Here is a 26,104-nt window from a genome sequence, read left to right on the forward strand (position 1 = left end):
GAGGCAGTTCGAGCTGCATGAATTTGAGGTGTGCATATACGTGCACTGAGTGCTTGCTTGAGATACAGGGAGCACAGTGTGCAGCTAGCTGCTTGTGTGGTAGACTCTGCTGAGACACAACAGAAAGGCTTTTTTATCACTGCAAAATAAGGGTGATTCATTATCAGCATGCATGTATGGGTGGAAATGAGCTGCTTGGCAGAGGTCTGCGCCCTCTGAGTGCCTTTCTTGTTTTCTACTATCTCAGGGTCTCTTTGCACACCAATGTTCATCTATTCCAGAAAGTATAACCTTCAGTTGTTTGTGTTTTCTTAATAAACTACTAGAATGGCCCAAACTTTTTCATGTTTCTACATTTTTGCATGAAGTGTCAACGGTTGGCTGGCTGGAAAACCCCTCAGAATGTAAGTCACTTTACATATATCCATTTTCTGTTATCATCAACATTGTCATTCTGTGCAGGCTGGTGAATGCACTGGCGGGCTTCCATCCACTGTACAGTATACACACACAAATGCAATGGCTTTGGAAACATCTCCCAAACTTTGGTCCATTGCGCAAATGGTGACCAATCATTTTACTTTTTGTTAATGCACCTTGGATTTTCATGGGCATGGTCCATGCCAAAGGCCTAAGAATGATAACACTGAATCTATGAAACTGCAAGATCAGGAGCCGTTGTGGTTCAGTGTATACAACTCCAGACTGTCATTCACATTACCGTCACAACGTCCCTTATCCCTATAAGGATCGTACACAATTGGTGACATCATTATTTGCTAACCAAACTCAACAGTAAAAGCATGAAATGATCCTTTTTTTTCGTGAATGCAACGTGATGAGCACCCTACGATTTGGATAGCAAGACTGTTTTAGATGGTGTACGTCAAACTTCGTGATGAATATGTCACAATGAAATGGCTGCAAATCCTCATAGATCCATTGCCCTGCAGTCATCTCAAGCCATCAACCGCTTCTAGACTGCATGACAAATGTTCAAGTCCTCGACTTCCAATGCATAGTTCGTTCACTCCAAAAGATTGACATCATACACGTGGTGCGCCGAATGCATCAGGCATCCTTTCTATCGTATATCTGAAATGAAACAAAGCCAGGAAGGAAGCAGGTAATTCATCATTGTATCTGTGTCCCTTCCCCGAACCCAACACCATACTCTCTTTCATCTGATGCTCGAATTCCTCTTTTTGCTTCCCTACACTGCATGATTATGTCAATCATAAAAGCGATATTAAATGATATTGATCATAAAATGAATTTCAAACATTCTTCTTTAGATGTAGAGCCATTGGTAATTTCTTTCCATGAGTGTGAGGGCAGGTTGCTCTTATTCGTGGCACTGCTCAATATGAGTATTGTTCCAGGCTCAAGCTGACAGCACAGAATTTATAAGTGTATGTACATGCAATAGTTTGTGGTGTGACCATTTTTCTACAACTTGCAGAGTATAACACTGGTGCGAATATAAAGATGAAGACAGAAAAATTCTGTTTCAATTCCATTCAAGCTTTATTCTATGTGTCTGAACATATACACTGTCATGCGCTGAATGAACACTTTAATTACAGGCACCCTGCACAGGTATGCAAAAGTCAGAGGTTGCTATAAAGGTGGCATATTTCTTTGAAATGAGCATGGGACATCTGTTATCTTTTTTTTTTTAAAACAAAATTTGGGACAAATAATACTCAGCTCAGCACGAAGAATAAAAAATAAGTACAATGTATAATCCAAGATATCACACTTTTCTCCAGAAAACTGCACCACGGACTTACCTGTGTTGGGAGAGGTACATGATGGGTACACCAGGAATCTTTCGTATCCTTCGCTTCAGATCCCTGTCGCAGGTTGCCACGATGTAGCATTTGTGCTGTAGCAAATACAGAAAAGAAGACACAAAATCAGTTGTGTCAGTCTCGGGTGCAAATACTTATCTCAGTGTTTGAGAGAACATGCACTGGCTGGCACTAACCAAGCCTACCATAGCCCTTTCTTCACAAAACTAGCTACACACACATACACACATGCACACACATAAAAGGGATTATGAGCAAACATCACATGCAAGTACTAAAAAACATTACCTATGGTGCATCACTAAATGGACAACAAGCATATTCTGGTAGCCATTTATTCCATTTAGATATTTCTGAGCACTTTTCATCATTGTTTCATTCTTTTCATGGTCAAAATCACATGATGGGAGACAAAATTAAATCAAACATACAAACAAACAAACAAATAAACAAACTAAGTTAAAGAGCATCAGCAAAACTGACATTAGGCAAGTACAGGGGTTGAGACATCTTCTACAATGATGTACAAATACAAAATGAGAATTTTAAAAGCTTCACTGGCACAAATTTACTTAAACCACTACATTCATGGACCTAGAGCCAGCATGGCAATTTAATATGCAAGTCTACTGCTCTTTTGCCACAATGCCCCTTTACTCACAGATACATTGTCCCAGATGTCCAGATGTATTCTGCTTGATGTGTTGAGGTTTAAAGTACAACTCCATGCGCAAGTTAACTTTAATAGAGTTAAATCCCTCAGTAGGAAAGAAGAAGTTTCTTCTTAAATGGACATAGTCAAAGAAAAAAATAAGTAAACACTTAGCTCAAAACTCACAAAAAGTAGGCCAGAATTATTTTCCACTTTTCTCCATAACAAAAGAGTAAACTCTAAGTTTTAAAATCATATCTTAATTTGTAAAATTGGACCATCCTGCTGATGACCCATTCAAAAAGTGATTGAATTAAGACAAAGTTGGGAGGCACAGTTTCATAGAAAAGGGAGAAATGAGGATGAATGATTAAACAAACTGGAGTCGGTAAACCAAAATAACATATTTTGTCCACTACAGAGACTTTTTTTTGGGGGGGGGGGTGGAATTGCACTTTTAGGCGTTGAAAAATTTTGTGGCAATCAAATGCACATGTGATCGTGCCCATACCAGATGTCGAAAATTGGACGGCCTCGAGTGTACACTCACCTGTGTCACTCTCTGTACGATGCAGTCATCAGCGTACGTTCCGGCGTGCATGCAAGGGAGCCGCTCTATCCTGGGATCCTTTACCGTCCTGAGGGCGATGTTGTATTTCTTGCCCAGCTTTTCAATCTCCCCCATCACGCAGTCAGTGATGCAGGGTATGCCTGAGCAACATTTACCAAGAGTAAAAATGGGATGATTGTGAATATTACTGTGACATTTGATGACAGACACTGCACATGCCTGATGAGCAAACATAGGCCCCATTGTATAAAACTGTTACTGAATTGATCATGAAGAAAAATCTGATCATGAAAAGATCACATAGCAACAATAACTTTAAAAGTTGAAAGAAGTCCTGAAATCCAACATAATCATTAAAATTTAACGCAAGCCCATGTTTGTAAATTTACAGTATACATGTATATCTGAGAGCTTCTAGCACCACGGAAGTGTGGGAGAATCTAATATTGGTGCAAATATTGGTCTTCAGCATAAATCAATGTTAGTAAGTTTACTACTTTCATCTTTCTCTTAAATTTTTGAAAACATACTTGAAATTACAAAAATCTTCTTCATCCTCGTCACAAAATCAACAGATCATACTGGGATTTATATCAGCCAATGTGAATATAGCATACATGCACTTGACGATAATAATACTGACCCCCTATAGAATTGGACTGCAGGAAACGAAAGTAGATGAAATACAGAATTTTTTAGAATACTCAATAGAAAGATGTCCCTATCACTGCTACAGCAAAGTTATTATTCATCTGAAAGTTGCACTTGCCCTAGCAGAAAAAAAAATGACAATAATCATTTACCCAATTGAGGGAAGAGTCAGTTGCCATTTGTGGCTCCTTATGAAAAAAGAAATGGTACAAGCCATCATAACTGCAAGCATGCAGTACAGGCTCGCACAACAAATTGTCGGTTTCTTGGAAACAAAACTGGATTAGATCCTTACACTTTGCATAGAGGCAATCCATCATGCCTTGCACTAAATCGATCTTATTCTTGATGGAGAAGTTGACAAAGTTTGTGTCCACAATGACATAGTATGGAGGTCCAAGCTGAGTGTTATACTTGAAGAAGAGAGCCGAAGAGTACTGGGGCACTTCCCGCTCTGTCACTTTAGATGCATTCTCTTTCTTCTTCTTCCATTGATCCTTTGGCTTTGCTCTATCTTTGTCCTTGCTGTAATGACAATACAGTCGATAAAAATTGATCAGAGAAAGTGTTTACAAGGGAAAACATGCAAATAAAAGTCCACATGTATGTGAAAAAAACTAAAACAATTTGAAATCTATTTCAAAGTCATTCCACATCTAAAGACATTGAAGGCAGAGGTTTTGGTTATCAAATCATAATATGTATATTGCATGAAACTCCTCAACTTTTGTTAAAGAATATGGGCAATTCCGCAGTTAGAGGGACATGACCATAAAATTTCAATTTGGTTTTTTCGTTGATTTTTGTGTTTGACTTCAGAAAGAACACATTGATAATTCAGGAAAAACTAGTTTTCAGGGTATCTTGATAGTTTTAGGTATTGAATTCACCAATTTTGAACAAGTAATCTTTCAGATTGAATTTCATCAGCAAAATCTCCATAATGGCAAAGAAGATAGCTAGTCAAGTTAAATGCCATTTTCTAGCCACAAATATTGAATTCATAGAGGCAATGCAGTACTCTCATGGATAGATTAAGTAAAATCAACTTATATGTCTTCAAAATGCAAACATGTGTGCATTTCCCCAACCATCAGACAGTCATGTAACGTTACTAACCAAAAAGTGAAATTATTTACCTCCAGAGAGTATAAAGTGTCTATGAATGATAATATTTCAATTTTTCCTGCTGTGTCCAATGACTAATTGAAATATAAAAATAAGTATTACTAATCATTATAGAAGTTAGAAATAACGGCAGTCAAAATGTGTAACGTTACTAACCACGTAACGTTACTAACCACAGCCTGTGTGTATTGTAACGTTACTAACCATGAAATAAGTGAATAAGACTCCAATGGACAGGTCCTGGTCTGGCAAAATTTTACCTGATGATAGAGCCAGATGTCAACTACAAGATTACGTGGTCATACAGGAAAAGATATTGTTTTGTTTTTTTAGTAAATTAAATATGCAAATTTACAAATGAAATCATATTTTCACCTATAACGCCATAAAAAAGACTGAAGGATTGCTAAATTTTTGTGTCAGAGTTCCTCAAGACACATAAAACAATTTTCTTACAAAAAAATAGCAAAATCAAAATCAGTTTCTTTGTTTTTTATTGTTTTGTTAATTTCCTATGTATTTTAATGTTTTTCCCCTTTTGTTTTCTATTGGTTTTATTGCCAAAATTTGTTACAGGCACTTTTTCAAGCTTATCTACATTACTACTGATTAATTTCACTGGTCAAAGGTTGAAACAATCTAATTATTATCAAATTAACGAAAAAACACAATTTGCATTGGATTTGCACACGATATCACGAATATGAGCTGTTTTCAAGTCGACATGCATTTATGCAAAACATTACATAACTGCAGAACGGTGTACCCGGACGTCGCAAATTTTGTCTCAAAATATGCGGGAGACTTCAATGAAAAAAGTCATGAAACGATGCGGCAAAATCTTTGCGCGTTGCGGAATCGTGGCGGGAAATGTTGGGGGGGGGGGGGGTCTGCAGCATTTGCATCACTACAGAAGGCTCACAAGGTGCACATTGAGCGATTTTTTTTTTTTTTTAACCACTTCCCTTGGGAAGGGGCAATCGATGGAATCTGTGGGCCAGCAGAGCATTTTGTGTGGAAAGTAGTGTTAAAAACAATTGAGGCCATCACTTCAAATTTTCTGTCCCAATTTGAAATTATCATACAATGGTTTGTTGGGGTTAATTACGCTTCAGGTACAGCGAACAGACTTTTTTTTTTTTCAGAACAATGCAGAGATAAGACATTCAAACTGGTCTAAAAGAAAAAAAATACATGTCTCTAGACTTGAATAAACATGAATTCAACTAATACACTGTATTATTTGAGTTAATATCATATGACTTAAACTACTTTCACAATAATATAAAACATTGCATTATGCTGGATTCCTATTGTGCAATGACTACGCACACCACAATTGGCCATACACTGTACATACTACATACCGGTACATTAGTTTTTGCTCTTTGATTTCTTTCCCCTTTATTAAAGGTACTCTTGATAAGGAACACATTAACTGTTTTGCTCAATAAAACAGGCTGCTTTTGTGAATTACTGTGAGTCATGATGAACAGTGATTGGCAAAGTTATGAAACTGTGGATATCACTTGACCTAGTCTTTAAAAGTGGTACTTTTTTTTAGTTTGTAATTTATGCAAACTTTTTTTTCTAGTCTTTTTTAACATACAAGTACAATGGTACTATACTGCATGAGTTTGATGATTGCAATAAGAGTTTCATGTCTTATCTGATGTTTCTTAGCTTTAACTTTGCATTCTCATGAGGAAACATGTAATGATTTGAGTTAACACACAATTCTGTAATCACTGGACAAACCGTAACGTTACTAACCGTAACGTTACTAACCATGATTTTTGTACTTAATTTTCAAACAAAGTTACAATGAGAAAGGATATTTGTGGTAGATATTGCCCTTAAAGCTAGAAATGAAAAATAAGTGTTGATTCATTTCAAGCTATACCAGTTTTAGCAAACTTTTTGTTCAAAGATGCTCATCAATTTTTTATGTCCTTTTTTTGTAACGTTACTAACCGCCATTAAAAGCAGACCTTTCTTCTAAAATAATCCATGAAATGATTTCATTCTTTGCTCTGTTCTAGGTCTACACTAGAATGATCTCTGGTGACATTAATGAGACTTCACATCCGCAGATAGAGAAATGAGTCTAATCTAAATCATGACAATGTCCCTAAAATGTAACGTTACTAACCGCGGAATTGCCCATATGAATGTGTAATCATTCATCAATCAATTTGTGTTAAGAAACTGGCATCCGGATCTGCTATCTAAAGAATGATTACAAGATTATATTCGATAGACATGCTGTAAGTAAGCATGGTCAAGATAGTCAAGAAAAGTTTAAATGCCTGTCATTCAAAAGGATGGTATAATATTGGTTGAGATGGGGATTTAGATTTAACTTTTTGTGAGACAATTACACACCACTTGTACAATATTAAAGAACATACAACTTAAAAAGGGAATTCAAAGATGATTTGATGAAAATCGGTTTTGAAACGGCTTAGATATAAAAAAAAAAACAATAGTAAAACAAAATGGTCCGAATAAAAGGTAGGTCCCACCCTTTATAAGGACATCTCTGTTTTTTTGATATCTCAGCCATTTCAAAACGAATTTTCATCCAAAGTTTGATTTCCTCATAAGATTGCATGCTCTTTCAAAAGAGATTTCAAATCTCAAACACACAAAAAATTAAAACCTGAAGTCCCATCTCAACCAAAACTATATCATCTCTTTATAAAGTGGAATTGGTGTAATTTTGGGTACAAAATGAATAGCAATTGTAACATCAGAATGACTTCATGGAGGTATCTGTCAAACTATTGCAACCCCCCCCCCCCAAAAAAAAAATGATGCTTGAGCAGAGCAGAGTACCGACATCCTACAATCACAAATTGTAAAACTAGAAGTCTGTACCATAGTCAACTATATCTCATTTAGAATTAGAGGTCAAAATAGAGAGTGCCCTGTGCATGTTTCACATCGTCATTCAGACAACTTAGCAGCATACTTTCACCTTCATTTTCAACAATCACAGGTGTACAGAAGTTTAATATCCTTGTGTCTACTGCTGTGATTTGTAAAAGTAGCCATGCAAACAAATACACCATTTACACCTAGTACCTCAAAAGGCCAACTAAAAACCAGGCAGATCTCGAAATTAAGTAAACTGATGTCACATAAAAGCCTGGACAGAAAGATCCGTCTGTATGGAGGAGTCTTTTATTTTTTTTATGTTATCGCTCTCCTCCGTCCGTGACACTAGACACAATCTCCGCGGAACATATCCCCAACGACCAAATACAGACTGATCTTTCGGTCAAATAAATGCCGGCCCTGTATAAATATGTGTACTTTGAGGCACTAGCAACGCGCCACTTGTCCTCAGAGGGAGGACACCCTTCAATTACTAGGCTCAGTGCCTCAAGAGAGTCTTGCCAACTGCTAAATTGGACGCCATGTTGTTACTCAGCGCATTACGTGTTAGAGGGTAGCGTGTACGCTCAGACGTCATAATGAAAGAGAAGCGAGCAAAATAAAGGGTAGCTAACAATGGGCACTGCATGTGAGTGAAGTTTGGTAAGGACATGTCTCCACGAAGATTACAGGACCAGCTTTGATCAATCGCAGGCTTCAAAACTCATAAGCTGAAAACCAAGTTGGCCAGACTCTCTCTTATACTATATAGACTATAGATCTCTACACAATACGGCACGGACTAGGCTGCGTGACGTCATATGCAGAGGCTTATCCAGGTTATAAACAGATAAAGGGGGTGGCGCGCAAAAATATATTTTGGTGACACTTTCGAATTTGTTCAGCTGACAAGCAAAAAAAAAAGTTTCTCGTGCAATTTTTTGTTTCTTGTGCCACTTCCAGGTTTCGTCTTCCCCCTTTCATTTTTTTATTTTTTTTTATTTAAAAAAAAATGAAAAAAAAAGGGGGGGGCAGTGCATCCCCTGGATCCACCACTGTACTGAGGTCTACACACAATACTCAATAGACTTGTGAGGATATGTCAGACAATAGCGACAGTGATATTCGGTATCGTAGAGGCACGATCGGCGCTTTGAATTATGGTTGACATCGTGACTGCTTGTCGTTTGAAGTTCCTGGATAAGGCTGAGCTTGGCCTACTGGCCTCTCTGACTCTGGCTCTGTTAAGAAAAATCCAGTTGTTTCTGTACACTTCTTGTTTGCAGAGAGCGTCCCTCTTCAGACTTGTGTTGTTATTACTTACTGTACACCTTACTTTTAATTTACTCTTAACACCCCGCTGGCACAATCACAAGGCCACCAAAAAGTTGATAACACACTTAGAATTAGACTCTACACAGATTTAGATCTAGAAAAAACAATATTATCCGAACAATTATTTCTACTGACCAGAGCAGACTAATATGTTGTTAAACTAGTAATTTATTGTTTGTTAATTTAGATTAAATTATTCATTGCTACTGCAGTGTGACGTGTCGTAATGCTGGCTACTGACTGGTAGTGGAACTGCCTTTGACCGTCGATGATACAGATTCCAGATGTCTAGATCTTTCAATGTTAAACTTATATATTAAATCTATACCAGGCCAGCGTATGTTATCAACAGGAAAAAAAAATCAGAAGTAGGCCCTAGACTGACTGTAGTGTAGATAGAGCTAGAGCTTAACCTACACTGTACCTCCCTCTCTACTTTACTACTCAGACATTGTCATAATAGTCATATATTACTCTTATCAAACTAATACTGAATAGTAATCTAATAGATAAAGAGCACACAGCTCGATTAGATACTGTTCCCTCAGAGACCGCTATCAACGTTGAGTGATGTTCCAGATGCGTATGGAGCTTTTCAACCGTGCCGTGGCCGTGCACGGCCGTGATACTGTGAAGCTTGACCGAAAGATCGATCGGTCTGCGTCTGTATCTGGTCGTCGGGGAAATGTTCCGGGGAGACTGCGTCTGGCTTCTCGGATGCGTGTTTTTTTTAGACGGCACAGATCAGTCCGGGAAACCCGCTCATGAGGACCGCCCCCGCGTACGAGGATGGTCCCTCCTCATGAGGACCTCCCCCCGCCTCATGAGGCCCCCCATTCACTTCTTATTCATCTCACATCTGACGTATAAATTGTCGCAACTTTGCACGGTGATTTTTTGTTACACACACATGTCCACTATCCATGATGAAAAGAAGAAAAAATCCTGTCTGTTTTTTTTTTTTTTTTAAATCGAGTTTTAATCACCCGATGCAGAGCGCCCATCAAAACACGGGCGCCAGCGCGTTCGCACAATGCAAGACTGCCGCACCTAGCGGCCTGATCCGACTAAATATTTTCGATGCTTTTTTCTGCGGCTCTCACCTCTCCGCGCACGAATTAGCCTCGTGAAGCTGAAGTCTGACATCTTTTTACACAAATTCGTAACGAGAAAAATTAAATCAGTACTAACCTGATCTTGTCCATATATTCCAAATTACTATTCCACACTGATAGAGTAGGTGGGTAGATGACATACTCCAGTTTGTTAGCAAAATAATCACTTTGTAGGTATGACGAGTTCACTTTCTTCGTCAATTCCGCCCACGATTCCGCCGCCCGCTTACCGTTTGGGCGCTTTTTCTGGAATCATCCCGCGACGCGACGTACGTCGCATCACATCACGCATCCAGCACATACCAGTCTGGTACTTAGTATGTGCTGGATGCGTGATGTGATGCGACGTACGTCGCGTCGCGGGATGATTCCAGAAAAAGCGCCCAAACGGCGGAATCGTGGGCGGAATTGACGAAGCGGCAATGCTTGAGTGCAGACGTGGCGACTGAGTATGGTACTCAGTCGCCACGTCTGCACGCAAGCATTGCCGCGCCGCCGCGCCTGGCGACACTCACGCCAGTAATCGCTCGCATTTCAGCATTCGCATGGGTCGTTTGACATCGCATTTAAATCCATGATTTTATATATGATGCCTCAAACCGATTTTGCTCAAATTTCGTAACTAGGAAACTTGTGAAGCTTTATGGACATAATCAAGCGAATTGCCGCAGTCCTTTCATTTTCGCGTTGCATTGCAAAAAAGCGTGGAGACTCCTTATAAGGGGTGCCCCGGGGGTTACAGGGGGACGGGGTTACTTATAAGGGGGACGGGTTACTTATAAGGAGGGGCCCCCCTTGTGAGTGGGTTTCCCGAACTGATATATATATATATATATATATATATATATATATATATACCTATATTAAAGACTCCTCCGGACAGACGGATCTTTCTGAATCCACTTTACGGAATTTTATGTAAAACCTACAAGTACTACAATATGTGGGACTACGATACACGCTATGACCATGCGTACACACATGTCATGATCATGTCACTTACATTCTTGGATCTCTGAGAGATATCATGCGCTTCATAGCAGCAAACTTCCTCGTTCTCTTGTCCTTTCCCTGTGAATAACGGAACATATAAAACGTATTAAATTATGTCACACAGTTAATTATTCACATGAAAATAGTCGAAGTTCGCACGAGCGTGTTCTTACCATTTTTGTCTCCTTCGGTTCACGAGTCTTTCTCGCTCTTGATCTTTAGTAGTTTATTGCGCAAGGCGTTTGCAGCGTGTGATGGTGTGGTACATGGTTTACACACACTGACACACACACCCATACCAGCACCACAGAAGAGTTCTGTGACACATACACGCGCACCGCACACACAGACTAGACACGTCGAGCGAGCTCTTGCCGACATATTTCTACATGCAGCGGTCGGTACGTTGGCACGGCATGAACGACCTGCGATCCGACGCGACTCGACCGCGCGAGTATGAACCACTGAACGCGACGCGTGACTTGACTCGCCTTGTGATGTGCCAAACTCCATCTGCACGTACGTCCACACAGTGTTGAGCAACCGCGAACCGAACCAGTGCATCTAATGTGAATCACAAGACCTTCTCCAAGCTCACGATCGCAGGCTCTGGCTCGCTCGTGTGTACGTGTGTGTATGTATGTTTCGCTAGCCCTCGGCCTCTCGAAATAGGCGTTGATACAGTTCCCGATCGTACATGACCACCTATTGTCAACAAACATGGCGAGAATTTTTGGTATCTCCAGTTGAGTGGCGTTAAATATTGAGAAGTATTTCTACCTTTGCATCTGTCTTTCTTTAGCTCTATTAACTATTATGATTGTGCAGTGAGACGAAAAGCAATTTGGTATTTCCTTGGTTATCCTCACATAAAATGGACGATAATAGAACCACAGAAGAAGGAGTACGCGACGACGTGGAACTGAGGTCCATCTCGGCAGCTGACCAACGCTGTAGTGCTCCGGGACGAAATAGCGCAGACCCGTCTCGTGTACCCGCTATGCCGCCAGCAAGAGTGGATCATACAGCGGCGAACGCTGGCGCTGGTGCGGTCGCAGGAGGTGTGTCCGAGGTGGTGCGCCAGTCCGCTGCTGCTGCAGCAGCGGCTGGACAGGGAGAACGAAAGAACAGTCCATCAGCTAATGGGAAGGGTGCTGGTAGAAGGGTATGGTTTCCGGAAGGGAGCCTTGTTACTCTGGAGATAGATCCCCCAAACCCGTGGATTAATGGTAAGTTATTTTCTGAACCCAAATACTTTCCCCCTTTCACGTTGTCTCTTTCTCTCTCCCTGTCTTGTTCCAAGGAATTCCACTGGCCACGTTAGACAGGTGGTCGCTACAGACAGGTGGCTGGTATATAATTATAGGCCTAAATTAAAACGCAGGTTTGACTGAACTCCAAAACAACTCATTATCCTGGCAAATCGGGTTTGTCAGACAAGTTTCGGACCCAAATTTCTTGGTAATTGGTGCACATGGTGGATTCTTTTACTTTTTGTTCTGTATGCCTATTCTTTTTATTGCAAGCAAATTCCAAATTGTGGAAGATGTATTTTGAGCCCTTCTCAGTGGTGGATCCAGGCAGGGGTGCACCGGGCACATGCCCCCCCCCCCCCCCCTTTAATTTTGTAAAGGCACTCCCTCGATTTATGGAATTCCTGGATCCGCCCCTGCTTCTGAGAATTTATATGTGTATGTTTTACCTTTAACTTAAGTCCAAAGATGATAAAAAAAGACAAGTGTAATGTATTTTCAACTGTTTTAGCATTCTAACAAATCAATAGAGACTCTTGCTAAATCTGCCAAGGCTAAAACAATGTGATTAGCATTGAAACCAATTGTAATGTAAATGTTCAGTAATATTCTCTTGGCCTATCCAGACAGATGGTGCACAAAAAAAGAAAAGAAAAAAGGAGATGGATGATACAGAAAAATGAAAGATATCCAGGATGTAGGCCTACAGTATCCCTACCTAGTACACCTGTAACTAGTTGTATGGCAATGTAGGCTGCAAGCATATTGTGCGAGACATAAAGATCCTCAGACACAATGTGCAGAATGTTGTCATTTCAAAAGAGCACATCACATTTGTAATGGGTTCCTCTGAGTAATAGTTGAATTACAGGTAAACATCTGTATTATTGTTGTTTTTGCTTCCTATCAAAATACCAGTGGACATGACTTGAAATCAAAGTCTACTCAAAATCTGTGGTCAAAGAGTCATATTTGTCATGGATGTTGTGGGACAAAAATTTATTCGGCAGATGTGGGGAGTGCCTACTTCTTTCTTCATTTTCACCAAGTGGATTATTCCATGGATTATTTTCAGACCAGGGCAGAGGTTTAACCACATGTGGTATAACTATAATAAGTGTATAGATCAGCACTTTTTTGTGCCCTTACTTTGATACAGGGGAATCCCATTATAACGAGATCGCATACAACGAGAATCCGCTTATAACAAGATAAATCGTCTGGTCCCAAATAAATTTGCGTGTTAGCCAATGGAGAATCGGAGTTCCGGTTATTGCAAGATAATTTTCGGGCCTGAAAACAAAGAAAAACAAAGATGAATTTGTGCAGATATAACAACAACTTTTTTTTTTTAAACCGAACTAAACAACGGGCAAAATTACGCACTATTTCAAAACCAGAAAAGGTTAATTCTCCATGAATTGTCTGAATTATCGTTGCGTGCAAGCAAAGACTAACATCTGCCAGTGCCAAACAGAACGAAGTCAAGGTGACGCGCCGCAAGTTCATATAGTCTCTTTCCGAGGGCTGTGATGGAACAGCATCGGAATATTTAGAAGCTATATATAGCCTTCGCTATTTATGCTGAAATGTTATCACAAATGCTACAATTCAAATTAACGTTCTTTAATGGCTTAAACAAGAAAAAATTGTGTACATGTATTTATGTATCCAAAATGTTTCCAAAGATACGTAACGGGAGTATAAACTGTGAGCAGCGAACACAGCGAATTGTAAGTTTTGGGAGAAATTTTGCACATATTCAAAAATCCTTTGCGATGAGAAAAACTGGTTGTAATTTAAATGAAAACTGTTTTTTTAGTTTGATCGCATCTGTTACCGAGCCCTGACGAAAGTTAGAATCTGCTATTATTCGCTGCTTTCGCAGACATTAGCAGCTCACTTAGATACCCATTTATGTAACTTTGACTAAAGATAAATTGAATTAGATGTCAAAATTAAAATATGATTGGGTCGTATGCTAAAATTTTAATTACCTCAACTTTAGTTCATCAAAATACTGCACAAGTACTATTTCAGTCTACATTGTATTTTGCAATCCACTGTTACCCAGTACTGGTTTTTTGTTTTCGTAAACTGCATTCACCCGTCAATCTGGTCAGATAAAACTTTCACGCAAAGCACGCATTCAACCTGATGCATCGCAACAAGCTGGAAGCACATGGCGCTCTTGCGGTAAAAAGTAGCATGCGTTTCACTCATGGCACTGTACAGTAATAGCTAGAGAATGAATAGGATGTTGGGCACGGTTTCCGTGGAGGAAATAATGAACGAGAGTATAAATTATGGTGTAAACTTTCACCATAATACACGTGGTTTATATCAATAATTTGTCATAGAATGAACGATAAATGTGGATTTTACTCATAGCTTTCATCCATGCGAGTTACGCTAAACGCAGCGTTGATAGCGTGATTACCTTACCTTTACTTAGTTACATAAATTTTGCTTTCGAACATCTCTCTCTCTTCTCAAAAGTGCAGATTAATAATTAGCATGCGGATAACAAAAGGCAGGTCCAATCTATGACATGATTATATGATTTGTCAAATCTGAAATATTCGATAACAAGCGTCGAGAAAAAAAGATAATTGTAATTATCGAGAGAATGCTCTCGCGTTTTCCTGTCGCATTTCTTGTTTTTCTGTTCATCAATATGACGTCATCATATTTAATGCATGTAACCCAATTTTAACACAGCATGTTTATATAAAGTGTACATTCCACATGTGTTTGGATACAACGAGAATCCGGATATAACGAGGAAAGTCACCCGGAACCAATGATCTCGCTATAACGGGATTCCCCTGTATGATATTGATAAGAAGCCTGAATTGCATTGTTGCCTAAAGGCCGCATTCTTGATGGCATTATCTCTAGTTTCCAAGCAAATTTGTCAAAATGTGACATAAAGTGGTTTGCTACAGAAGGAGAAAAAGCATGAATTGTCAAATTCCAGCAAAAGATTCCAGTTCAATCCACCACCTTATTAATCAGTTTAGAGACCAAGGGGGCATGCATGAGTGTAAATTTGTTTCCTTCAAACATTCAAGGTGTCAAGTACAGGTCTACAATGTATCCTGTTCATACAACTACATGCAACTTGTAGGCAATTACTGTGTAAGGATTGCTGACTGAATAAAGAAAACATAGAGCAACCTACTTTGTAGAATTGCACAAAATTGGAGGAATACACCTGCATTTAAGCGATTGTCATTTAACCTAGATAGAACATGCTCACATGTAAAGAGCATAGAAGGTGCCAGCTACGGTGTATATCGTAGACATCAACAGTGATGCAGATTTATGCAATGTACATACTGTATGTGTACAAAGTTAATATTGCACCAGCTGTTACATGAATTTTGAGCAGTCATTGAAAATCACAACAAAAACACTTCTCACATGCGTGCACCTCCCACATGACATTCTCTTGGACCCCATTTACAGTGCAGGACCGGGCTTGGCCGCGGCCGAGCCGCGGCCGAGCCTCGCAATTTTGTCCGTTTACACTGCTGGGCTCGGCCGCGCTTTTGATTCAAACCTTTCAATATTTTGTCGTAGTGGCGCTCTGCTTGTAAACATATGCAATTTGGTATTGTCTGGTTTTCAGACCCTTTGCCAAATGAATTCCGTGGCGACGAAGTTGACGTTCGGGCAAAGGCCTTTGCCGAAGGAAAAAATCCTTTGCAGGAGAAAAACCACCTTAAACTATACTAGGTTTCGACGTTTAGGGGGTTAATATCCTGAACAGCAAAATAGTACAGGCGGAGGGTTTGGAAGCCAGACTAAAACTGGCCGCGCATTTGGCCCAGTTTGCGTTTACACTGAGTAAAGGCCGGGCTCGGCCGCGGCCGAGCCTCGCACTGTAAACGGGGTCTCACTCTCTCCCTCTACATAGTCACACACACACACACACACATCAAATTATTCCAGTTGAGACCATTTGAGCAGAAGAAGCAAGTGGACCCAAACTGTCCACTGGATTCTGTGTTAATGGTTGATGAAAGACTATTGAAGCAAAACAACAAAATGAAACAACTTTGATTTTTTTGTTTTGTTTGACTAATTCACTTCAAACTCAGTATCATACAAGTACAATTTTGTATTCTTTAAGACAGGAACACTATACAAATCCTTTCTGAAATGGACATTGATTCTGTGACACCAAATTGTGTTATCAGGATGTGTAATGATTGCCAGCAAGGAAACACTGAAGTAGATTTGGAATATCCTGCAGGTTTCCTTCAAAACAAATATTCGAAATTACTTTATCTATCCAGGCCGTTTCCCTGATCACTTTGATATGACCTTTGTGAAATGCCAAGAACAATTCATTTATTATTCAGTCAATGGCTTTAGACTAGACATTGGTATTTTCAGAATTCCAGTCCAATATGAATCTTGACACAGTATGTGTAGATATCCACTTAAAAAAGCTGAAAACTGCAGTCTCAGTAGAAAAATCAGTTCTGCATAAAGACACTTTACATATTGTGTGTCAATTTTCATGTAGTTGACCAGGTCAAAAACTTTGTAGTTTTTAATATATGTAATGATTATGTACCCTTAACCAGCATCTAACATACAATGTATTTTAGTACTGAATGCTTATGACAATGTATTTTGTGAAAATCAGTTCATCTTTTTTTTTCCTGTTGGGAACTGCGACAAAAATGCTCAATTTACCTACGTGTACATTTGTACTTGTTAATGTGCAAATACCGTAAGGTATTTCAATACTTCCCACTATTGTATGCGGTATAAGGTACGGTACACTGTATGTTTCAATACTTTAAGAATTTTTATGCATTGGTTGGTGATGAATGCTCATTACATATCTTCCATGAAGCATTTTGAGGTTCGAGTGTATTTCAATAATAATCAAAAAGTCAAGTTCATTCACATTTACAGATAATCACAGTTTGATTCATTGTGTTATTACAGGGCATTGCTATTACACTCAGTTGTAGAATATGTTACATAGCGATAATTACTGTTTGGCATTGTAATTGGCATTGATGAAATTCCTCGTATTGCATTGATAGCGATCAAGGTTTCTGTGTGGCAGTGCAATTTTGTGTATGATTTTATCTTTTGTACATGGCCCATATGAATAGTGTGTTTCATTAGTGCATGATTTATGAGTGTAAGTGTATGTACATATCTACATTCTAACTGCAAGACTGGGTATACTCATGGAGGTCAAAAGAACTGCCTCCATGATACTGTACATATTTGTTCACAGCATACAGGTTGTACAATGTATGTGTCAGCTATTGATCATTAAAAATTGTCCATTGCATACAATGTATTATCTGTCAATTTGAGAGACTGCAGTGATACAGTCATGTGCTATTCAGTCATGAAATATTTCAGCAGAGATGTCCCAACATGTAAATAGTTTTACACAACCATGAATTCAAATCAATCATACACTTTTGCAGTTCATCATACAGAATGTCTACTTTTCTTATTTTTAGTGCAAATGTCAGTAAGCATGCCTTTTTATTTTTATGTACAATTTTTTTTACATTTTGTTGCAATGATTTCATTCATTTAGTGTAAAAGTCATACCTACTCTCCAAGTTCAATGTACGTAAGTATTATCACATTGCTATTAACCACAATGCATGGGCATGAGAAACCAAAAGGGCCCAATTTGTTTTCTGTAGTTTCCCTACATATGAGTGTAGATCACAAGGCATTACCAGACTCATTTACATTGTACATCCTTTGTGGTACCCTGATTATTAGTCATTAGTGAAGCGCCTATTAAAACTGTTATTCAGAATATGATGCCAGACTGATACGTTGTAGATATCATGTAAAGTACAAGTACAATTACACTACTCTGATGTCTGTAATGAAGCATATTGCTTGTGTACCAGGTAATGTTCTGATCAAAACTTTGAGGGATAAGTACAGTCATATTCTAGTGGGTGGCATACATCATAAGTTACATTCATATTTAACTGTGCGAAATTGTAGTCCCAATGTTTCAGGCACTTTTCACGAGAGACTTGAATTGTGCTTGTAAATATTCATATAATGTACATTTGTGTGTATCTCACAGATGTACTGTATGCAAGTGAAATCGTAGACAAAAGAATGAAGTGAGCAAACCAGAAAAGTATTGCAGTATCTGGGCACATTTATGCTTAATTTGTGAAGGCAGAATCAGCATTTTGAAATGGTGAATCAAAATGTTGCTCCAAAATGCCGTTCGTGGAGGTATTAAAGTGCTATCTTTTTTCTTTTCTTTTTTAAGCTTGAGAAAGAGCGATTACGTTTGCTACATTGATCTAAGTGGGCAGATCAAATTGGGGCATGCGCTTTCTCAGAAGTTCTGAATTGAGTGTGTGCATTGTTCATGTTTCGACTGGTTACATGATTAGCATGGCTATAATCCATAACAGTTCTGGTCGAGGTGTAGATAGCTTTTAACATTTTGCGAGATATTCAGAAACCACTCTATGAGATGTCAAAGAGCATGCAGTTCTAAGGGGTATGAAAGGTTTATTAGATGAAAATCGGTTTTGAAATGGCTGAGATATCCAAAAACAAGGTGAAACAAAGAGATCCTAATAAGGTTGGGGCAAGTCACCTTTTATTATTTAGCACTTTTTGGGATATCTCAGCCATTTGAAAACCAATTTTCATCAAATAAACATTGACTCCTTCTTAAAATTACATGCTCTTTCATATTTCATAAGAGGCTTTTCATTATCTCACTTTAAGAAATGTTCAAAACACAAATCCCTACCTCAACCAGTACTGTACAGTCCCTTTAACATAATTTTGATTATTTACAAGGACACCTGTGTGGGCTTCAGACAATAATTACTGATGATAGGAAATACAAGTTTTTATTTTGTCGACAATTGTTCAAAAAATTATATTGTATTGTAGCAAGCTGTTAATGCACTATTAAATGTGTCTGTTTACACACAGTACCAATATGGAGCTTGAGATACAGTACTGTACATTGTACTAGAAAGCATAACATGCACAAATTGTACATCATTGTACAATATTCAAAGGGGGGCTGGCCAGGCAGCAGTGAACCGGAAAGGCGTGGAGATGACGTCATTTAAAACGTCAAGTTATACAATGTGTTTCCTGTTTCCCATGTAAATGTTATTCAAGACAGAAATGCCAATTGTAAATGCATAAATGTGTGCATTTAGAATCAGCATTTTGAAATGCTGTTTATGTTGAGGTGAGTCGGGATGCAACTGTGTTTTGCTGTAATTACGTTTCAAAATGCTGATTATGGCCCTGAAAAGTTGAGCATAAATGCACCCTCTGTTTTCGTGCATGACTCTCTAAACTCCCATGAAGGGGAAAATTCCTTTTCAGAGCCTCTCCTGCTTGATTTTCCAATGCAGTTTAGCAGAGAAATTTATTGTAATATGAAGTCATTGTTTATCTCATTGTGAAACCTCTCGTTTCATAAACGGTGGTAGGATGGCAAATTCTTGCCAGAATAGCAACTTCTCAATTCCTCTCTGCCAAATTTTAAATGTGAAGATTTTTAACAACCCAAATGGACCACCAGAGAAAAAAAGTTAGTGTGGAGCCCAGATTTTGATATTATTGTTGTTGTTTTTGCTGTTCTGTATGGGTTGGAAGTGATGGCGTTATTTCCCAGATGCTACTGTATGTGTTATTGATACTAAAATGTCAAGAGATGTTGGATTGGATGTAGGGTGACTCATGCCACTTCAGGAAGACGGAGAAGGAGAAAGAGAAGAATATTGCACTGCTCGGCCAGACTTTCAGACTTTTGCTAATAACTGTGGGAATTCCAAACAGCACTGATCGATTTCGCATTGTCCACAGTAATGGAGTTGAACTTAAAGAGGACAATTTTCTGGGTTGTATAGATGTCATGCTTACGACTTTTTTTTTTCTTGTTCTTTTTTTTCCAGGAAAAAAAAAAAGTCGTTTTGCAGAGATCTTGAGAGGAAGCCTTTTTGTTCAATTTGCTTCACTTTGTGCCATTAAAAGCCATTCTTAGAGGTCTTTAAGTGCCTTTCTAATGTTTCATAGAAGGCTAGGGACAAATTGGGCTTGGACACTTGGTAAATTAAATTTAGAGGGAATGACATTCTAGTTATTTCATCAAGCTTTTAGGATTTTTTTTTCCTTTCTGAACCTCCGTAAGGCTGTGTACTTGCAGATCTTGGTTCCTCGTAGTGGCAAGCTCTCTTATGTATGCATGATGTCCAGAAAGTTACTTTGGATATAAAACTATAAAATTTAGAGCCTTGGAAAAGTGCTGACAATTTATGTGATGTACCTGTATTCATCATCATGAACTACAATTGTACACAATGCCCACCCAATTTTACTGCAAGTCACTATAAAAGCAGACAAGTTTTGTGTGGTTATTCATGATATTGAAAAACTTGTTAACAGAGAGAGTTTTCAATTTGATGAATTCTTGCTTTTAGTTTGTTTTATTGCAACTGATTGACAGATTGCCCTACATTGTCTTTAATCAGAAAGCAACCATATTGCTTTTATTAGATATGAGCAGTGCTTTCGACACCATAGATCATTCTCGCTTAGTGGAATCATTGAATACTTGCTTTGGCATTGATGGTGTTGTTCTGAAATGGACCAAGTCATACTTAGCAGATAGATATCAACAGATCGATATTGATGGTACTGTTTCTGATTTTTTCCCAGTGCCTTCTGGAGTCCCACAGGGGTCTCGGCTGGGCCCTCTGTTCTTTACTTTATACACCAGCAATCTGATCAAAAATATGTATGATAAGTTTCCTGGTGTATCCTGTCACTGCTACGCAGATTACACACAGATGTATTTGTCGTTCACACCTGACGCACTTGCTCAGCAGCAAAGTATCGTTCACATGGAAACATGTGTCAATTATGTGCGTGAATGGATGCTGCAAAACAAACTCAATGCTAAATGACAGTAAGACTGAACTGTTATTGATTGGCACATCCAAGCAAATATCTAAACTTTCTTTTGATGGGATATCAGTTGGAAGTACTGTCATAAAGTTATCTGTCATTGTTAGGAATCTTGGAATGTGCTTTGACACACATCTAAACATGGAAGCACACATCACAAATGTGTGTAAATTCTCAAGTTTGGCGCCTGCAGCGAGTCCAAAACTCCTGCACAAGGTTTATCTGTAACAAACCCAGATTCTCAAGGAGGACTCCTCTTCTGAAAGATTTACACTGGCTTCCGATTCGTAAACGAATATTGTTTAAGATTTTGTTGATTGTATATAAGTCACTCATCGGTCAAGCCCCCAGTGACATATCCAAATTATTAGTATTTAAATCTCATAGACATACTCATAATCTGCGCAGTTTCAAGGACACTCTTCTCCAATTCCAACATGTAAAACAAAAGTAACATTGGGAGACAGAGCATTTGCCTGTGCAGCTTCCAAACTCTGGAATGATCTACCATTAGAAGTCTGGAAATCCCCAACTGTAGCAGTCTTTAAATCACAACTCAAAACACATCTTTTCATTTAAAGCCCAAACAAAGTTCTGGTACGCCTGCAAAAGTTGTCAAATCTCGCTCCCAAATGTGAACGTATGCTTAGGAAATGTGCAGGATAACGATGTTATTACAAGATATTCGATGGGTAACGACGAAAATGCGAAATATTAACCAAAAAGGTTCAGTCTCAGTACTTACCCGACCGGGGTCAGGCTAAACTCGGACTCGGGGATAACTCGGCTTCGCTTTGACGGCGGGATGAGTTGTAATGGTTGTCCCTCTGATTGTACAGTGTTGTCCTATGGGAGCGGCCTGTATAAACTAGCGCTTCGTGTTCTGGCTACTCGCAGTTACCGTGGTCCGAGTTGTTACAATGCGCGCATCAAAAACCTCTTTTGCGCACATGCAAAATTAGTGTGCGCCTATCAAGCACCTCTAAAACAATCAAAGGCACTTGATAAACAACAACAAAAACTCCAAAGACCGCGCGTCTCAGCAACTGAGGACCGCGCGCTGTCATTTTTGTTTTGTTTTGTACAGGATTACGTTAGCATGCACTTTCCTGTCCATTCAGTTAGGCCTCATTTGGTATTATGCAGTGGCCAGTAGAATGTGGCGATCACTTACTGCGTGTGAATTGTCTGAAGTAGGGTCGAATTTTTCCCGAGACCGAGTTAGTCTGGAGCCTTCTGGAATAAAAGTCGGTTTTCCTACTATTATTATTTTTCTCAAAATACTCCAAACCGACTCATCATTCCGGCAAACCGCGTCAGCCAGGTACGTTTCTTAGTGGACTCTTTCGATATATTGCAAGCAAAAATGATATGGCGCTAGACGGGTTCTCAAGCACTTACCGAAACTTAGTTTTCACTTTAACTGTTCATTATCATCAAGCACATCAGAAGCTTTTGCAGCACAGAAGAATATATGTCTATAGGTTTTGCGCTTTATAAATTGATATGTTATTATTGTTATTGACATCAATGTAGGGCAGTTTGTTTTCAAACATGACCTTTCCCTGAAATGAAGAGGCACAATCTTGAGACGTGCTAAATTATTCTAAGGAGAACACATTTAAGAGATTTTATATATATGTGAATGAGATATATATCAAAAGATGATTCGTTAATTGGCATGATTTTTTATTCCCTTTTCTCCGCAGCAAAAGAGACATGTACAGAGGAGCTGTGTGCTGCCTATCAGGCCGGCTGTGCCCAGATGAACCTCAAACCAAGCCAAAACATCATCCATCAGTTACAGGTAATGATTGCTCTGAACGGCAGATGCACTTCTTGAAATTCTTGCTCGTCTTACTTAACGGTACCTACACATTGTTTGTACTTATCACTCATTATGCCTCTGGGCACGTACGGCAGCAATGGGAGACTCTACACGCGTGGCGATCATGGGCTGTGTCTTGAACACTTTTCCAGGCGAGATTTGTAAATTCGTTTCTCCTCTTCCACAGTCCCTTGCAAGGTGGTTGTGGATCTTCTATCTAGAATCTACAGTTTGTAGTATCCAATGTCTGTCTACATCATGGTGTCTACTTGTGGACATTGTATGCATGCAGCATACTGCAAAGCAAGAACTTTTCACACCATGAAATTTTCGCCAATTGGAGCTAATGGCCTTTGTAGTGGCATGAAATTTTTGCGAATTGCCACTGGAATTCAACGCATATAGTGTAGAGAAGAATTCATGTATGTGTGCATTTTAATTTTGTGAATCTTAGCTCTTGAAAAATTTGTGAAATTAGAATGCATGCCAACATTTCTGAGCCTACTGTACATACTGTTGGAATACTGTTTTTCTTTTCCTATGTGTTGCCTGTTTGCAGAAGAGTTTGGCGTGTGTATAATATGCTTTTTGCCTTTCTTTTTTTTTTTGGGGGGGGGGGGGCAAATAGCACAGGCAGACCTGTAAAATTGATGCATGACATGCAATGTTAAGGCTAGGAAAATAAAACTGCATTGAATTCACAGTGACCTTATGGAATCACAAAAGGCACGCCCAGGGGCGGATCCAGGAATTCTGTAAAGGGGGGCGCAACTAATATTTCTGGTGCCACTTCCGGGTTTCATTTCATTTTTTTCTTTTTATTTCTTTTGTTTTTAACGAAAGATAAAGGGGGGGGGGGGCGTTCGCCCGTTGCGCCCCACTCTGGATCCGCCACTGCACACCTACAGTCATAACGGCATGAGATTGGCAGAGAAGATATTTGTTCACCTATAGAGAATATCGTAGAGTAGGTGATACTGCAATGCCCTTATCATTGTTTGTCTTGGGCTTGGCATTTGATAATAGTGCAGGAATTCTCTTTTGCTGTACAGTATACACACATAAATCACATTTCATTATTTCATGCATTTTGGCCAGGATACCATTATAAGCTCAGAGCCTAGCCTTTTAGATAAAAATGTGTAATCAATTACTGGTACACTGAGGAATGAAAAAAAAAATACACACTGTGTATGTGTGTGTGTGTGCAGTGTTTTCAACACACAGTTCTAAAGATTGTTCTCTTGGATAAACTTACATCTACATTACCTTTTGTAAGAGTATGTGTGTGTACAATTGTATATTGGTTCAGTATCATTCAACCAAGCAGACGTGTATTGTTAATGTCAAAAAGAAAAAGAATAGGAAATACCTTTCTCTTTTTCTTTTTCTTTTATGCTGGTAGGGTAGGCAGCATAGACATCTGGAACAAAAAAAAAAAAAAAAAAAAAAAAATGCAGCCTTCTATCTGACTCTGTGCAGGTCTTAATTGTTACAGGAGTTATGCTCCCCTGCTCAGACCTGTTTAATGCCAGTATGGTTTATTATCAGGGCAGAACAACAGCCCAGTAATTTTATATAAACATTATTGGGTAATATTGTATCCTACATAGTGGGTGTACATGATGATTGAGGCAGAATTGCAGATGTGGTGCTCTTCGCGACTTGTATTTCATTTTGATGCACACGATGTCACATGGTCGTCACGTACGCTTCTCCTGTAGACGTGTCACATTGCCATAGTCACGGACAATGCCCTTCCTGAGTGGTTATTGTCCGAAGCCCATGCCTGTGACTCTGGTCAAAGGACTACTTTAGGAAAGCTTTCATTTTGCACGTCCTGTGCCTTCCTGTTTTGCCAGAATTTGCTCTTAAATGACAAGTCTGCCTTCATAAACATGTGGGTTGAGTGAATGCAGCAATATCTGTATAACACATCAGTGAAAGTTTGAGGATGATCAGAAAAATCCTTTCGAAAGTTATGAATTGTTGAAGTTTCTGCTCAGTCACTGCTGGATGAGAAGACTACTACAGCTTTTGACATCACATGTGTATGATGATATAAAGAAAATAAAGAAAATTCAACATATTTTCACTTTTCTCGCATAATAGAAGAACGCCTGATCTGCCTTTTTCAGAAGGCAGGGGGAATAATATTACATAAGTGACAAGTCCAGGAGATTCTTCTGTGCACTTTAAACGAAAATACAAGTTTGTGAAATTCTCTTTAAATTTTCTATATCGTTCTACGCATGTGACATCATACACTTTTGTAGTCTTCTCATCCAGTAGTGACTTAACAGAAAATTTTGAAATTCATAACTTTTGAATGGTTTGTCTGATTTTCCTTAAACTTTCAGTAATGTATTCTACTAATATTGCGGCATTCACTCAATCCTCATGAAGGTGAACTTGTCCTTTAATACTCTGCAAAAATTTACATCAGATGATGAATGCTGGCACACAAGACCTTTATAGGGAAAAGAAGGGAAATTCCAGGTGATTTTATATGATTTAACATCATGTAGTATAAATCAATAGTGTCATGTATAGATTTGTGGAATATATTGTTGTCTTTTGAGCAGATATACCACTACTCTGAAAAACCCAAAACATAATACATTGAACAAGGATGATGACAAAAGGGGCTCACATATTCCAGTAATGCAGCAATGTAATTTCATTGCGCTACAACTACAGCTCCACCTGTGTAGAATGTATGCATGCTTTATAAATTAGTTCTGCTAGCTTGGAGCACCCATCATACATTCTTATGTGAAGCTTCTATGTCACTATCCTCAGTCAGTGTGATACGTAATAAATTTTGAAAACATTCTTATAATAATAATAGCTGGTTTTTATATAGCGCATTTCACACACTTCAGGGTTTCAATGCGCTTTACAGACTATTATTACC

The 26,104-nt window shown here is 38.8% G+C and overlaps 2 protein-coding genes across 3 annotated transcripts in view; one reads left to right on the forward strand and one right to left on the reverse strand.

Annotated features, from left to right (window-relative positions):
- Positions 1–1,046: 1,046 nt before the first annotated feature.
- Positions 1,047–11,427, reverse strand: LOC139732935 (rRNA-processing protein FCF1 homolog). Of its 2 annotated transcripts, XM_071643772.1 has the most exons (6): positions 11,313–11,427; positions 11,150–11,217; positions 3,984–4,213; positions 3,017–3,177; positions 1,794–1,888; positions 1,047–1,095 (listed from the first exon to the last, which is right to left on the reverse strand). In XM_071643772.1, the coding sequence occupies exons 1-6, from the start codon at positions 11,313–11,315 to the stop codon at positions 1,047–1,049; spliced, it is 606 nt and encodes a 201-aa protein (XP_071499873.1). In that variant the 5' UTR covers positions 11,316–11,427. The 2 variants fall into 2 exon arrangements, with proteins under 2 accessions (XP_071499873.1, XP_071499872.1); XM_071643771.1 differs by having other exon boundaries at positions 11,150–11,324.
- A 413-nt stretch (positions 11,428–11,840) lies between these two features.
- The window catches only part of LOC139732947 (uncharacterized), a 128,940-nt gene continuing 114,676 nt past the window's right edge, over positions 11,841–26,104 (forward strand). Inside the window, exons 1-2 of the mRNA XM_071643783.1 lie at positions 11,841–12,368; positions 23,069–23,166. Coding sequence (XP_071499884.1) covers positions 12,014–12,368; positions 23,069–23,166 — 453 coding nt within the window. The 5' untranslated portion in view covers positions 11,841–12,013. The remainder of the gene's footprint in view (positions 12,369–23,068; positions 23,167–26,104) is intronic.

This window comes from Diadema antillarum, unplaced genomic scaffold (assembly GCF_040938485.1).
Source record: "Diadema antillarum isolate AM-2024a unplaced genomic scaffold, OU_Dant_1.0 seq00000456_RagTag, whole genome shotgun sequence".
Taxonomy (NCBI): domain Eukaryota; kingdom Metazoa; phylum Echinodermata; class Echinoidea; order Diadematoida; family Diadematidae; genus Diadema; species Diadema antillarum.